This window comes from Miscanthus floridulus, chromosome 16 (assembly GCF_019320115.1).
Source record: "Miscanthus floridulus cultivar M001 chromosome 16, ASM1932011v1, whole genome shotgun sequence".
In the NCBI taxonomy this organism is placed as follows: domain Eukaryota; kingdom Viridiplantae; phylum Streptophyta; class Magnoliopsida; order Poales; family Poaceae; genus Miscanthus; species Miscanthus floridulus.
In genome coordinates this window covers 48,603,232-48,620,101 of record NC_089595.1, presented here as the reverse complement: position 1 = coordinate 48,620,101, position 16,870 = coordinate 48,603,232, and the positions used below count along the sequence as shown (strand labels likewise).

At 50.9% G+C, this 16,870-nt stretch overlaps 1 protein-coding gene and 1 pseudogene across 1 annotated transcript; one reads left to right on the top strand and one right to left on the bottom strand.

The window, feature by feature from the left end:
* Window positions 1-1,313: 1,313 nt before the first annotated feature.
* LOC136512671 (E3 ubiquitin-protein ligase SINAT5-like) lies at window positions 1,314-12,123 on the top strand (annotated as a pseudogene).
* A 2,895-nt stretch (window positions 12,124-15,018) lies between these two features.
* LOC136513925 (uncharacterized) lies at window positions 15,019-16,240 on the bottom strand. Its single transcript, XM_066507902.1, has one exon. It carries the CDS (start codon window positions 16,089-16,091, stop codon window positions 15,426-15,428), a length of 666 nt encoding a protein of 221 aa, XP_066363999.1. The 5' UTR covers window positions 16,092-16,240; the 3' UTR covers window positions 15,019-15,425.
* Window positions 16,241-16,870: the final 630 nt, after the last annotated feature.

Genomic DNA, 16,870 nt, shown 5'->3' with positions numbered 1-16,870 from the left:
CGGAAGAGGACCCGACTTCTTTAAAGTACTCTGAGTGTACTCTGAGTTGTATCCTTGATAGGTTGACGTCGTGCCTCGGAGCCTTGTCGAAAAAAAACTCGGTTTTTTGAAAGAACTCGGATAAGACTCCATCTCGGAAGCGGAACTTGAGTTTGAATCGGATGCGTGAAGCTGCAAAATCTGAGTCGGATCGGACATCACGAGCTGCGCGAATCTTCCAGCAAGTTGATCTGTCGTTGTCGCCGAAATAGAAAGGTCTTGATGATGATCCGAATCTTCGAGGAGATGGCCTTGGAGCTTGCCATTGTCACCTGCCTTGTAGATCCATGAACCGAAGATGAAGGTTGAGCCTGTCGAGAAGATCATGTTGTCGAGGTCCATCGAGCTCTCGGATGCAAAGTCACTGAAAGCCCCTACTTGGCGCGCCAGTTGTCGATGTTTCACCACCGATAGCCCGCCACGGGGTCCCTGGGGCAGTATGTTTGGGCTTCAGCGTATGCGGAACTCGACGTTTAACGCAAGAGACAGTCGATTTATCCTGGTTCGGACCCTCGACCGTGATTCAATAATAGCCCTACATCTAGTCGGCGTTAGCCTTTGCGTTGGATTGATTGTCAAATGTTGTGTCGTACAATTGTCGCCCGTCTCTAGGAACCCTGCCCTCCTTTATATAGTCAGGAGGTCAGAATCCTAGTCAGTTTACGATGAGAGTTACTAGTAGGATTACAGAATAATACTATTACTAAGATTACAGGGGAAGAATCCTAGTTAGACTAGATCTTTTCCCTTCTTTGCGGGGTATCCCGTGGGTCCCGCACCGACAGCCACCCCCCGCGCAGTCGTGTGAGCTAGCCTAGCCCCGCCAAGGCCTCTCCCCGCGCGCGTGCTGCTGCACAGCAGCGCTGCTGGCGCCCTATGGCCACTGAGCCGGCCCCCAGCATGGCCCGTGGTGGGCCCCGCGCCGCCGCCTTGTCTTCGGCCAGCCAGGCCCCCTACCGGAGGCCCTTCCCCCTCCACGCGAGTCACAGCATCTCCTTCTCCTCGACGCGAGCAACGACAGCAGGATCATATCAGGATACCGATGACAAACACGCTGGGAGTAGGAAGATAGCAGGGGTAGAAGAGATATTTGACGCCCATATGCTGACTTGGATTTCTGAAGACGTGAATGCTGGTACGTCACATGAGCCAAAGTAATATTTTTATATCTGTTTTTTATTTTTGACGGTGAAAATATAACCACAATCGTTGAGGTATCCGAAGAGCCGCCGATCTATGTAACGGTAAAGAGTTAAATATGCCCCGCGTGGTCGTCGTCCCCAGGCAACCCAACCCAGCGCACCCCCAAACGAATCCAGCCCCACCTCAGCCGCGGGACGCGGCGCGGCCATGGACATGGACAGCGTGGAGTGCCTCTCCCTCCCGGACGCTGCCATGGACGTGGACGACGTCGACGGCCACCCGCACCACGGCCACCACGGCCATCTCGGCCTGCCGCTCCACCCCGCCCACCTCCCATCCTCGGGTGCCGGCCGCGCGTTCCCCAAGGTGAATGCCGGGGGCGGCGGGGCGGGCCCGGCGGGTGCGTTAGCGGCGGGGGCAGCGGGAGCAAGCGGGGGCCCGCCGGCGACCAGCGTGCACGAGCTGCTCGAGTGCCCCGTCTGCACCAACTCCATGTTCCCGCCCATCCATCAGGTTGGTGCCTTGCTCCCGGTGCACCGATTTCAGATGGGATTGCGTGCGGATTTGGGGATCTCGGTGGGGAAAGCCGGGATCTTTACAGAGGAATCGAATCAAATTGACCCATCCTTGGCGGATTTCCCTCCTAGGAATGGGTAATTTGCTCGCTGTTGACCGGGTCATTTAGCTTCGAATTAATTGCGATTAGAATGTCTAATTGGGTGCGTTTACTCGACTGTAAAACCATCTGCGAATTGGGCCTTCTTTGTCAGACGATTTGGTCAGTTTTGCGTTAGATTTCAGATGAATCATGTATTCCGCTATGGATCTGAGTTGAACGCGTTATGCTACACGGAGTCTCTCCTAGTCCTACGCAAGCAGGTCTATTTGGATTTTTTGAGGATACAAATATTGCATTTGTTCTTTTCCCTAGCTGCAAATGCTTTGGAATAGTGAGAAACAAAATGTCAAGATGCTTATTTGTTTCTTCTCGGTCTCATTTTATCCTGTTAGTAATAGTCGACGTACCTAAAAGGTACTGGCATGCTGGTGCTTTATCTAGTCTACCTAGGAAATACTTGTGAACCTAAATGATCTCGATCATGATCCACTGCCTTGTAATTGTTGAAAACATGGACTGTTCACTTTGATGGAGAACGAGATGAACTGGAAGAGAACAGTATATTTCTCACAGAGAACCCAAATTTCATGACAATCCTTTGCTTTGATTCAACTGGTATGGTCTGAGTCTCTGAGATGACCTTACCTTTGAGTTTTATTTACTAGGCTCACTTGTTGATGTGCTCGGCCTTGATTTTTATTTAATATTCTCTTGCTAATCTGCTTGTTTTTCATTTTTTATTTTTGATAAAATGTGCTTCTTGTTTTGGATGAACTTGCTGATGTAAGTTTGTAGCCACTTTTTCTCTCTTTCTAGTTCTCTCCATTGAGTTCAGTGGTCAAGAAATAACAGCTGAGCTAAATGAAAGGGATATAAGTTTTCCTTTATTCTGTGACTGATTTTTTCGTTGTCCATAGTAGGAATTTGTGCACAGTGTTTATATCTTCTTATGACATAGAACTCTGATTAATTGAAGAAAGATCATAGGTGTTTCAAGCTGCTTTTGCTTGAGATGGATTTGGAGCAATAATTGTTTTAGTGTATGTGGTACTAGCATGTAACTTCAGGTAGGCACGCACATCAGGTGTGCTAGTGATAGGACGTGAGGTCCTACCGGAGTTGCTGTGGAGGTTGTAGGGATGGAAGAGGGGAGGGCGAGGTCTGATCTCTCGGCGACGGCGTGGTGCCGTGGCGGCGAGAGGAAGAGGCGACGGTTGCTCGCTGCTTCTGCCCTAGGGCTATGCGTGAGAGGAGGCAGGGCGGCAAGGAAGTCACTTATGCAGCCCTTGGCCCTTGAGGCCAGGCAAATAATGTTTGCCTTGCTTGATTCCTTCAATAATGTTTACAAGATATATATATCCCCTCTAAGAGGCCCTATTTTAAGAAATAAATATCTATTTAGGGAAATAGCAAATAATAAAACAAGGATAATTGGGCTATTAGCCCATCTAATTCTAGGTGCCACCTATCTGATCTGGGCGCCCCTAGCCACTTGTACGCCAGCGCTTGGTATATTGTATACCGGTCATAATATCTCTCCCCCCCCTCGACAAACAGCTCGTCCTCGAGCTGAAAGTTGGGGTAGAGATCCTGGAACTCCTGGAGTGGCTCCCAAGTAGCGTCGTCTTCGGGCAAACCGTGCCACTTGATGAGGACCTGCCAAGCACCTCGACGAAGCTGAGCACAGAGATCACGTTCAGGCGCCGGAAGGAGGCGACCATCCAGCATCGGAGGCAGCGCTATTGGAGCGGCTGGAGGGTCACCTTTGTGCGGCTTCAACAGTCCCACATGGAAGACACCGTGAAGGCGAGCACCCTCGGGCAGCTGAAGACGGTAGGCCACCTGTCCAATGCGTTCAAGCACCTGGAATGGCCCAGCGTAGCGAGGGCCAAGCTTACCTTTGGCCCGGGGCTCCAAGGACTGTGCTGTGCGGTGAAGGAGGCGCAGCCACACCCAATCGCCCACAGCAAACTCCACATCACGATGAGAGGCATCATAGTACTTCTTGGACTAGCTGTTGTGCCTGGAGGAGGTGCTCGCGAACCTCAGCGAGAAAGGCATCACGATCGCGAAGGAGAACATCCACCTTGTCAGTACAGGGTTGTCCCCGCTGTATACGGTAATAGAGGCAGGCGGAGGCCGACCGTAGATCACCTCAAATGGAGTTAGCACGCAGGGCAGAGTGAAAGGATGTGTTGTAGCAGTACTCCACCCATGACAGCCACTCGACCCACGCACTAGGCCGGTCACCTGTGACGCAACGAAGATACATGGCCCAGCACCTTATTGACAACCTCAGACTGACTGTCCGTCTGGGGGTGAAAGGCCGTGCTCATGCGCAATGTGACGCCTGCCATCTTGAATAAATCACGCCACACATGGCCTGTGAACACCGGATCTCTGTCACTGACAATGGAGGAGGGAAACCCGTGTAGACGCACGATGTTGTCAAAGAAGGCACGGGCGACGGAGGCAGCAGTGTAGGGGTGGCCGAGCGCGATGAAATGTGCATACTTGGAGAAGCGATCGACCACCGTGAGGATCACAGACTTGCCATTGACCTTGGGCAGGCCCTCGACAAAATCCATCGAAATGTCAGGCCCAAACCTGGGACGGCACAGTCGAGGGGTTGTAGCAGACCCGCTGGAAGTAGAGCTTGAGTCTTGTTCCGCTGGCACGTGTTGCACGGACAGCATGAAATCCTGGACCATAGAGCGGTCACCCAGGATGAAGAAGTCGCTCTGGAGCCGCTAGGAGCGTTTTCTGGGCGCCCTCATGTCCAGCGGCATGCGCCAGTGTGATGACCTAGTGGCGTAAATCATCATGGGCCGACACATAGATGTGGGACCCATGCAGTAGGAGACCTTCAGCAAGGCGCCATGGCTCACCGAGCTCGCCATCCTGGAGCTGCTGTAGGAGATGGCAGGAATCGTCGGCGGTGGATGTGGCTGCTCGAATGTCGTCGATGAAGCGAAACGAGGGCCCTGAGATGGCATGCACCGCGGCGTCAATGGCAACGGCGCCGTAGTCGCGGCGGGACAGGGCGTCAGACACCGTGTTCAACCGGCCTGGGCCGTATTCCACAGTGAAATTGAAGCCGAAGAGCTTGCTGATCCACTGATGCTGTGGCACGGTGGAGATGTGTTGATCCAGCAAGAACTTCAAGGCGAAGTGGTCGGTGCGGACGAGGAAGCGACTCCCCTAGAGATACGGGCGCCAAGTCGCATGGCCTGCACAAGACCAATCAACTCCCTGCCCGTAAGCCACGAGCTTCAGGTGACGAGAGGCGAACGGGCGGCTGTAGAAGGCAAGCGGGCCGCCATCTTGATGGAGAACAGCCCCAAAACCGGCGCCGGAGGCGTCGCAGTCGACGGTGAACAGCTTGTCGAAAACAGGCATCTGGAGGACCGGCCCCGTTGACAAGGCGCGCTTGAGTGCCTGAAAAGCCGCCTCAGCCTCCTCGGTCTAGGAGAAGGCATCTTTGCGCAGGAGCCGAGTGAGGGGTGCCGCGATCGTGCTGAAGTCGCGGATGAACTTGCGGTAGTATCCTACGAGGCCGAGGAAGCCGTGCAGCCCCCGAGCCGAGCGCAGTGTAGGCCACGATGGGACAGCGTCCACCTTGTCACTGTCCATGGCGACGCCGTCGGCGGAGATGACGTGGCTGAGGTAAGTGACCGAAGACGCCCTGAAGGAGCACTTCGAATGCTTGAGGTGGAGGTGGTGCGCCCGGAGCGCGTCGAGGACGAGGCGGACGTGGTGTAGATGTTCGGCCCACGACGATGCTGTAGATGAGTATGTCGTTGAAAAACACAAGGACGAACTTGCACAGAAACGGGCGAAGGACGTAGTTCATCAGGGCCTGGAAGGTAGCTAGCGTGTTGTGAGGCCAAAAGGCATCACCAGGAACTCGAAGTGGCCATGATGTGTGCGAAACGTCGTCTTCTCGACGTCCTCCGGGTGCATGCGCACCTGGTGATAGCCCGATCGGAGGTCGAGCTTGGTGAAGAAGCGGGCGCCATGGAGCTTGTCCAGGAGCTCATCGACCACCGTGATGGGGAACTTGTCCTTGGATGTCTTGTCGTTGAGTGCGCGGTAGTCGATGCAGAAGCGCCAAGTATTATCGGCCTTCTGCACCAAGAGGATAGAGTGGAGAACGCCGAAGTACTCGGCCAAATGATGCCCTAAGTGAGCATGGCCTCACACTGCCGCTCCAACTCGTCCTTCTGGAGCTGCGGGTAGCGGTATGGCTGGACGACGACAGGCGCTGGTACCGGGCATCAGGTGGATGCGGTGGTCGTAGGGGCGCGCTGGAGGCAGACCACACGGCTCAGCGAACACGTCGTCAAACTGGCGGAGGAGGCGGTCCAGCAAGGGCTGTTCAGGAGCTGCATGCCACTGCACGGACCGCCGGCTCTCGTATGTCGTCGCGGGGGGAGCCGAGGCCCGTCCATAGGATGCGCCGAGAGCCCCGCGTGAAGGCCATGCACAGGTCTTCAAAGTCCCAGAGGATAGGACCGAGCATGCGGAGGAAGTCGACACCCAGGATGACATCAAAGCCACCGAGATTGACTGCCGAAGCAGCTGATGGAGAACTCTTCTGTGCCAATGGCCAGCGCCACGTCATGAGCGACCCCTTCACAATGCACTCGGTCCCCATTGGCCACCAAGACCCGCATGGTGGGATGTGGTGCTGTGGACAGGCGTAGGCAGCACATGAGGTCGGCGTCGATGAAGTTATGTGTGGAGCCGGAGTCGAGAAGCGCCACGAGGCGGTGGCCATGAATAGAGACAAGTAAGTGCATGGCGTTCTCCGTCTGAATACCGACGATGGCAGTAGAGGGAGACCGTCGGTTGGGCTGCTGCATCTTGCACATCCGCTGGAGCAGCAGCGTCCTCCGGAAAGGCAGCCATGGCTGCGACCTCAGCAGGTATGTCGTCGAGGAAGTCGGCCGACTCCAAGTAGAGGAGCCACTGGCACTGGTGGCCGCGGACATAGGGCTCGTCGCAGTTATAACAGAGACCCTGGCAACGGCGCTCCAGCTGCTCAGCCTATGACAGCCGACGGAAGGGACGAGCCAGAGCCTGCTGGCCAGCCGCTGGTGGAGGTGCGGGCAGAGCAAGAGGGGCGCCCGGGCCTGCTGGTGCTGCTGTAGTCGGCCGAGGAGGCACTGGTAGGCCTGGGCGCTGTGGTGGCCGTGCCCCACACTGGGCAGGGGCTAGCGTCATGGCAGCAGCTGCGACACTCGAAAGGCCTGTGCTATGTGCATGGCAGTCTGGAGATCCTGGCGCTCACACGGCTCCACGTCCACCTTGATGTGCTCTAGTAAGCCACCCACAAACAGTTCGGCCTTCCGAGGGCGGACAGGTTGCGGGCATGGCACAGTACCACATTGAAGCGGTCTGAGTAGTCCTGGACCGTCGACAGGAACGGCAGCTGGGCGAGCTCGGACAGGCGGGTGCCACGAACCACCGGTCCGAAACAGAGATTGCAGAGTTCCTTGAAGCGGTCCCATGTAGGCATGCCCTCATCCTACTCGAGGGCATAGTACCAAGTCTGTGCTGCGCCAGTCAGATGATAGGAGGCCAGCCAGACGCGATCCGAGGCCAGGGTACGCTGACCACGGAAGAACTGCTCGCAGTGGTTTAGCCAGTTTAGGGGATCATCAACGCCGTCATAGGTCGTGAATTCTAGCTTGTAGAAATGCGGGGGATGCGTGCCCGAACTGGAACCGTGGGTTGTTGGCTCGGCAGCGCTGCCTGAGGATGGCGACGAGCCGGGGTGACCAGGCGGCGAGCTGCCACCGTAGAGGAGGGAACCATGAGAGCCCCTATAGAAGATCCCATCGGAGACTTGGGGCCCACCGTGAAGGACCATGGCGCCTGTGGTGGGTGCTGGAGCGACTCTCGTCGTGGCCACCGGGGCAGTTGCCATCGTGTACACCGGCCCATCGTCGATGCCAAAGCATAAGACGGGATCGGCGAAGGAGAAGGCGGCATCCGCAGCAGGGGCGGTCGGCTGCACGCCCTGGAACGAAGACGTCAGCGTCCCGTAACCGGGCAGCCCGTAGCGGAAAACCGGCGGCAGTGAGGCCACGGCTGATTGCGGCAACGGCCAGCTGGCCGGTTGCGGCGGCTGCATGCTGAAAAGGTAGGACTGGATGGCGGCGACGGAGCGAGCAAGGTCGGCGACCACCGCAGCCAACTGGTCCGGCGTGGACGACGAAGGTGCAGCTGACGCTGAAGTAACAGGCAGCGCTGCCTGAGGACGGCGACGCGCCGGGGTGACCAGGCGGCGAGCTGCCACCGTAGAGGAGGGAACCATGAGAGCCCCTATAGAAGATCCCATCGGAGACTTGGGGCCCACCGTGAAGGACCACGGCGCCTGTGGTGGGTGCTGGAGCGACTCTCGTCGTGGCCGCCGGGGCAGTCGCCATCGTGTACACCGGCCCCATCGTCGATGCCAAAGCATAAGACGGGATCGGCGAAGGAGAAGGCGGCATCCGCAGCAGGGGCGGTCGGCTGCACGCCCTGGAACGAAGACGTCGGCGTCCCGTAACCGGGCAGCCCGTAGGGGAAAACCGGCGGCAGTGAGGCCACGGCTGATTGCGGCAGCGGCCAGCTGGCCGGTTGCGGCGGCTGCATGCTGAAAAGGTAGGACTGGATGGCGGCGACGGAGCGAGCAAGGTCGGCGACCACCGCAGCCAACTGGTCCGGCATGGACGACGAAGGTGCAGCCGGCGCTGAAGTAACAGGCAGCGGGGAAGTGGTGACCGTCAATGGAGAGGTGGTGGCAGGGGGCGGCACGGTGGTGGTGGGAGGGGATCCTGGCATCTCCGATACCAAATTGATAGGACGTGAGGTCCTACCGGAGTTGTTGCGGAGGTTGTAGGGATGGAAGAGGGGAGGGCGAGGTCTGATCTCTCGGTGACGGCGTGGCTGCCGTGGCGGCGAGAGGAAGAGGCGACGGTTGCTCGCTGCTGCTGCCCTAGGGCTGTGCGTGAGAGGAGGCAGGGAGGCAAGGAAGTCACGTATGCAGCCCTCGGCCCTTGAGGCCAGGCAAATAATGTTTGCCTTGCTTGATTCCTTCAAGGCTTCAATAATGTTTACAAGATATATATATCCCCTCTAAGAGGCCCTATTTTAAGAAATAAATATCTATTTGGGGAAAATAGCAAAAAATAAAACACAAGGATAATTTGGCTATTAGCCCATCTAATTCTAGGTGCCACCTATCTGATCTGGGCTGATCTGGGCGCCCCTAGCCACTTGTACACCGGTGCCTGGTATATTGTATACCGGTCATAACAGCTAGAGTGTGTTATGGCAGGTGGAGCCAGCCCAGGGGACCCACGCGACACTGTAGATAGGTGGCGCCTAGAATTAGATTAGATTGATTTGGTTTGTTAGGCAAAGGAATAACAGTGCTACGTGAACAGTACCAGGACCTGATTAGATTAGATTGATTTGGTTTGTTAGGAAAGGAATAAGATAGATTGATTCGGTTAAGTAAGTTGTCTCTATAAAAGGGACCACCATGTATCCGTTAGAGGCAAGCAAGAAGAAATCCTAAGATAGTCCCCGAGGAAAGGTGGCTATCTGGGGTCTCTCTGCTAATCCATCTATCCGGTAGCCTTTTCATAACAGAGTGTTGACCCATGATGGTCCTTTTATTTATTTTCGTTTATTCCCATTGCTTGTTGCTTCTGGAGTCTGGACTGTATTTAACCTGACTGTTGTTTCTTTTTTTTTTGTGAGTGTTTGGTTGGGTTTGTCTCTGGTTTTTGTAAGGTGGATTGATCTTTATTCATTCCTTACATAATGATGGGCAGCTCTCCTGTGAAAATTGGAAGTAAGAAAAGGTATTCGTGGCAAGTCAAGAAGTGAACTATCAGACTAAATGCAAACATAGGCACCTTCAAACTCTTAAACCAATGCAAGAATACCCTATTGGCACTTGACAACCATGATTTGATTTGCATGCCGTCCTAGCGGGCAACACAGTCTTGATGTGGCATCCTAATCATGGAAAATCTCAAAAAAATTATTTGTACCATTGGATCATACATGAATGATAGCAGATTGGAAAAGTGGAAGCAGGTGGTTTGGTCTTTCCTGCATCGCAGTTCATATGATAATACTAAAACTTATTGTTTTTTCTAAATTGGATGCCACATTATGAGGTATTTTGCACAGTTTTTAGAATTTGAGGGAGCCAAATAGCTGTTTTCAAGTCGAGGCTCGATTTAACAAGCTTCATCTGGAGATAAGGTGGATTGAGACCTTGGATTGTCTTGTTAGGAGCCTATTCCTGCATGGAAAATAAGGTGGAATCCTTTTCGAATCAAGAGGAAAGTTATCTCTCGACCTCATCCATGTATTCTCCCCTCGTTGATTTTTTTTTTTTTTTTTTTTTTTTGCTTTCCTTTTCTTTTTCAAATAAATCTGGGGCCAGGAATCACTAATCAGTTCCCTCTGTGTGCTAAACTTAATAATCTTTAGTTATGAACTCATAAGTATTAATGACATAAAAAATGTGGATTTGGAATCAAACCGAGTGCTAGTTAGCAAGCCAGGCAGTGGGGTGGCACCTGGGCGTGTTTGGATGGCAATCTAGGCAAATGATTCTGGCCACTGGCAGACGAAAACGGACGCCTGGTGTTGCTGCCTGGGCCAGGCAAGAATGTGACGCCACCATCCAAACACGCCCGCACCTCCTGGGCAGGCTGGGAGGTGATTAAGTTCCACCTAGGCAGACATCTTTAGAGCAGTTTTCCTATTACTTTGATCTGTGCAGTTTCTTTCAGGATTATCCACATGTTCTGTGGAACCACTTCAATTCAGAGGGAACATGCAATTTTTTTCGTAATGCTAGAAGCATATATAATACAGTAGACAAATGAATATGGTTCCATTTTGTGGTTCTGTAAAGCTTATTCATCAACTATAGCCCTTTCAGTAGAATACTTCCATAGTTGATTGCTGAATTTATTTGCTTTTTTAACAGTGTCAAAATGGACATACTTTGTGTTCAACATGCAAGGCCAGGGTGCACAACCGGTGCCCTACATGCAGACAAGAGCTTGGTGATATCAGGTGCTTAGCATTGGAAAAAGTAGCAGAGTCGCTTGAGCTTCCCTGTAAGTACTGCTCTTTAGGTTGCCCAGAGATCTTCCCATACTACAGCAAGATAAAGCATGAAGCGCAGTGCAGCTTCAGGCCATATAACTGCCCCTACGCTGGCTCTGAATGTGCTGTGGCTGGTGATATTCCATTCCTTGTTGCACATTTGAGGGATGATCACAAAGTTGATATGCACAGTGGCTGCACGTTCAACCATAGATACGTCAAATCCAATCCGCGAGAGGTTGAAAATGCCACCTGGATGCTAACAGTAAGATTAAACTAGCTCTGAATTATTCCTTATCTGCTATTCGATCTAGTTTTAGATGTACGATGTATGAACAAATTACTTGTCCTAAACATCATATATTTAAAACATTGCTGGCCTTATGATCCATGGTTAACAAGTAAAATATGTATTCTCAAGTAATTTGACTGGTTGAATGTTGTGTTTCTGTTCAGGTATTCCATTGTTTTGGGCAGTACTTCTGCCTGCACTTTGAGGCATTCCAGCTCGGAATGGCTCCAGTGTATATGGCTTTCCTCCGATTCATGGGTGATGAGAATGAAGCAAGGAACTATACATATAGCCTAGAGGTTGGTGGTAATGGGAGGAAAATGGTATGGGAAGGTACTCCTAGAAGCATCCGTGACAGCCACCGCAAGGTCCGTGACAGCCATGATGGCCTCGTCATCCAGAGGAATATGGCGCTGTTCTTCTCGGGCGGTGACAGGAAGGAGCTGAAGTTGAGGGTGACTGGGCGGATCTGGAAAGAGCAGACCAACCCTGGATGGAGCCTGCATTCCTAACCTTTGCAGCTGAGCAAGGGAGACGATTGAAAAGAAAAAAGGGCGTACCCAGTGCAGAGAGCTCCCGCTCTGTGTGGGGTCTGGGGAAGGATGTCAGTGGCAGGCCTTATCCTTGCCTGTGCAATGCGAGGAGACCGCGACTTGAACCCGAGACCTTCCGGTCACAGGCGGTAAGACTCTACCGCTTGAAAAAGAAAGAAAATATTGTGCTATTTGGCTGGCTTGTTTCAAAATTGTCATGTTGTTATGTTTTCATTATAGTCTCTGCCGTTGCAATGTTGTACCAGTAAAATTGTAGGGTGTAAAATGTTCTTGTAAAGTAATTGTGTGTAATGAATTCAAGAAATCTTACAAGTTGGCCCAAAAATGCCTGTATTACGTTCTTGTGTCGTTTGAGTTCTGTTATGAAGGTATTGGGCTCAAGAAGTGATCAATGTTCATGTTTATTTGATAGACTATGGATGTTATAGCGAAGAGAATGGGACTAACTAATTGACTGGATCCATTTTCTAGAATGCTGTTAAAATAGTGGGAATATACTAGCTCTAGTAACAGGTTTGGAAGCCTATGGATCTGTTTAGTTCAGCTGTGAATTGTGGAAAACAATAAGTTATTTAGTTAAAAACTACGAACCTATCCCTCTCTCTTGAAGCTATGAAACATCTCTCTATTTTCACTTATTTAGAAAAATAGAAAGTCTAAAATCTGGGATAGTTTGGTTGACGCCCTGGCAAATCTGTCTGGCATGCATCCTAGGCATTGGTTTTTGAACACCTGGGGTCGGATGCATGTGCCTGGGTGTAGCCCCACAAAAGTCTAAAATCTGGGTTAGTTTGGTTGACGCCCTGGCAAATCTGCCTGGCATGCATCCCAGGCGTTGGTTTTTGGACACCTGGGGTCGGATGCATGTGCCTGGGTGCAACCCAAATTTGGGTTAGTTTGGTTGATGCCCTGGCAAATCTGCATGACATGCATCCCAGGTGTTGGTTTTTGGACGCCTGGGGTCGGATGCATGTGCCTGGGTGCAGCCCCCTAGGCCAGGGCTCAAACCAAACAGCCCCAGGCAACTTTGCCAAACTATGTTCAATTCAAAATAGGATTTTGCTGCTGCTGTTGAGTGTTGACGTGTGTTGGTGTGCGATGCCCTAGACCAGAGAGAGGAGCCTAAAATTTAGCCAATATGTCCTTTCCAACCTCTAGCCCATTAGCCAATATGGCCTTTCCAACATCCTAGACCACAAGAGCTTAAGCTTAGCCCAAGCAAGCAACAAGGAAGGTGAATTCTTGATTTTGCATGGAAAAAGTCTACTTTGTCTTCCTCAATTATCACAAAAGTCAGTTTTTCCTCCCTAAACTAGAAAATCGGACATAACTCCTCCCCATCTTTTCAAACCGGATATATGACCTCCCTAATTGTTTCTCTAGATGATTTTTCTCTTTTTCTTTTATATTTATTTTGGCTGAATCTTTAAGAAATCATAGTAAATTACAAAAAATCATAAAATCGAAAATCTCATTTTATTGGATTCCACATGAGTAGATCTACACAGTAAGCATATGATATGGTATGATTTGGTACAGAATTTTTGCTCTAGCTTTAGATCTATGTTTTTCTATGATTAATTCATAGTTGTAGTTTTTGTGGTTTTATTGTGGTGAAATTTTTATGGTGAACTAATCATTGTATGTTTGAGACGAAATAAAATTTCACGCTCATTGGATTATGTGTGACTGAGTTATAGATTTATTCAGGTTTATATTTATTAAATAGTTTTTAAATAGTTAAAAGTATGTAAAAATAGAAAATATGTGTTCTCTGTGTAATATTACTATTGTTATATCGTATGAACACTTAACGTATGAACACTTAACATAATCATGTTGTCACATAATATTACACTTGCTGGGGACAAACGCCCAGGACTTGCTGGGGCCAAACCATTCAACCTTCTTGTGACATAGTTGATCTGGATTAGGAGAAAAATGTTTGACTACGGTATTTTACATATCTACTACAGTCAATCACCTAAATATCGAACAATTGGCGTGAAAAGTGAGCATAGCTCGGCTGGCTCCAACTTTCGTTTCACGTGGTGGGTAGAATAGGCCCACGGGGGCCCCACCAATAATTTGTCACTACAAATACAAAGTTGGAGCACATGTGCGCGTGTGTGATCTGATCACTGATCAAGCTAACATTGGAGCTTTATTGTCAGGCTCTTCATTTTTTGGAGTTTACGTTGACAGTACATTTTTGCTAATGTTATTATTATTTTGGTCGGTCATTATTTAGAAATATAGGACTATCTCGTCCCATCCACCAAATATGTCGGATTATTCATGCTACTGCACTAATTGCATCGTTAAGGGCAGTTACAATGTATAGTTTCTTTAGGTAGTTTTACTAGGACTGTGTAATTTAGGACCCGTTTGTCAACCAGAAATGTTTCTGATTATGAGAATTGATAAAATCATTGTCAAACGGGTTAGATAAGAAATGAGAATCACTAGAAACGTTTGTCGTTTTCATACATAGCAATTTTTAGTTAATTCTTTTTAAGTGAAATAAGTTTATATAGGTTGTATTTAAGTTGTTCTTCACCAAAAAAAAAGGTTCTAATTCCTTTTAAGAATATTTTTATTTTATAATTTTTTAATCAAAATCTAACCTACCAGTTTTTTTGTGGAAAGTGATGAGGTCCAAACCTGACGGCCGGAAAACCCCGAAACGTCGGCAGCACATGATTCACAGTGAGGCCTGTTTAGTTGCCTCCAAAAACGCCAAATTTTTTAAGATTTCCCGTCACATCGAATACGAAAACGTATGCATGAAGTATTAAATATAAATAAAAAATAAAACTAATTACACAGTTTAGACAAAATCCACGAGACGAATCTTTTAAGTCTAATTAGACTATGATTAGACACTAATTGCCAAATAACAACGAAAACGCTACAATGTCGTTTTGCCAAATTTTTCGCAATCTAAACTGGGCCTGAGTAACCACTGCCGTCCTGATCTGCTACCCATGATGGTAATCTAACAACCATACTCACCAAACACCAAGGGTCAGTTTGGAACGCGGAAAATATTTCTTGTTCCTGCCCTAAACAGTTACTACAGCTGCCCGGATGGATAGGCTGGTACTTGCCCAATTATGATGCCTCGTACAATAGCAACTTGAGCTCAGAATATGCTCGACCTAATCACCCCCAAAGAATCTGCTACCCATTACGGTAATCTCAACTTGAATTTTGCAAGAATGAAAGCGGAATGCATTGCAAACTGATATTATTAATTTCCCGTCACTATGTTTGGTTGACATAAGCAACCAATATTCCCACTGGAACAAGAACCGCCATCTCAAGAACCAAATCTTTGTTTGGTCTGGACTCTGACTATGAAATATATACCCGTGATAATCTACAACAACAAGAACACGTCGGCCGCAAAATCTAGTAAATCAGACAAGCATAAAGAAGTACAACAAATCTTGAGAACCGTAGAGATTAATCTAATTTACAAATCGAACAACCTTATCTTACAATTTCACTGATGACTGAACTGAAGTCTGAATCGAAGAGGCTACTTTTGATTTGGAGAGCAGGGCCTACCGACCAGGCTGAAGGGGTGATGAGATTGTCAGATCTTGGCCGGGCGGGGGCGGCCAGCATTAGTGAGATCGGCCGACGGTCAGCACCGGAAGCCGAGCACGCGGCCGTCGGCCGGCGAGACGCCAATGCGGCACACCTTGGCGGCCTCGACGTGGTGGGTGAACACCTTGAGAACGGTGACCTTGCCCTTGACCCGCAGCAGCGAGTCCACCTCCATCACCGGCCCCTGCACTAGAGCCGCAGTGACGTGCGGGGACGGGCCGGACGCGGGGACGGAGATGGTGGTCGGCTGCGCCGCGGCGGCGGCGGCGGAGACCGAGACGGCGAAGGCGGGGACGGTGAAGCTGGTGGCCATGTACTGCCTGCGGCCGCCGTCAATCTGGCCGGCCGGGATGTACATGGAGCCGACCTCGCCGCCGGCGTAGGCGACGTGGAGGGAGCTGTCGTAGTGCGCGAGCGGGGACCGGTTCGGGTTGCGCACGGAGGCCAGCTGCTGGAAGGTGAAGGCCACGGTGCCGTTGGCCACGGAGAAGGCGGGCAGCTGCACGGCCGTCACGGCGATGGCAGGCGCGCGCGGGCGGAAGAGCACGAACAGCGCCGCCGCCGCGCCGCCGGCGGCCAGGAGGAGGAAGAGGACCGCCACGACGCAGGACGCGGCGGGCGAGGAGGAGGAGGAGGAGGCGCGATGGCCGGAGCCCGCGGCCGCGTAGTCTTGCGGCGGCGGCCCCGGCGCCGATCTGGCCATGTCGGCCGGCCGGGCGAGCGAATCTTGGGGTTCTTGGTGGGGGAGCCGAGGAGAGCAGGGTGGGAGGATGGTCACTGGCTCACTGAGCGCACACACGCGCTCGCTCGAAAGTGACAGGGCCGAGGGGCGGGTGACGCGGGTCAGGACGTGCGCGCGCGTCTCTGCCTGCGTCTTCGGTGAGTTGCCGCTACACGGACAAAAAGGGTGATTGATGGCTGTGAGTGCTCGATCGAGATTGAGATCAGAGCAACTCCAACAAACTCTTGGTTCCTAAAAATAAAGATTTTGATAAAAAAAATACATATTTAAATATAGACATTTTTTTTAGAGTTCAAGGGTGGCCCTCAGCTTTTATATTGCAAAGACCAAACCGTTTAGTGCCTTACAAAATCTCAGAGTTCAGAATTCCACCTGAGCACATAAAGCCTCATCAGGCAAAACAGAAAGCACAAGAACAACAAGTGTAACTACTGACATCAGACATTGCATTCTCCAGGCTTCCGTAAGGCTCGAAAAGTTAATCCAGTTCCTTTCACGCACCATCTTCTCTAGGTCATCCCCATTGGCCAGCAGGGCTTTAGCTTCATCAGGTAAAGCATTGTTCTTCCAATCAGCCCCAGCTTGATATAAGACACGTTCCCATTGGTCATTCATCCTGACTCAACTAGGTAGGTCAGGTGAGGTCTTGTAGCGAAGCTTTTCAGCTTGTCCAGGCGATCTAGAAATTCTGGGACTTTCTCCTTCGGACATAGAGGACTCCAACTGTGCAGCATAGCTGT

Bases quoted from the DNA above. Each gene is read 5' to 3' on its own strand.
- LOC136513925 (XM_066507902.1), bottom strand. From the start codon at position 16,091: ATGGCCAGATCGGCGCCGGGGCCGCCGCCGCAAGACTACGCGGCCGCG.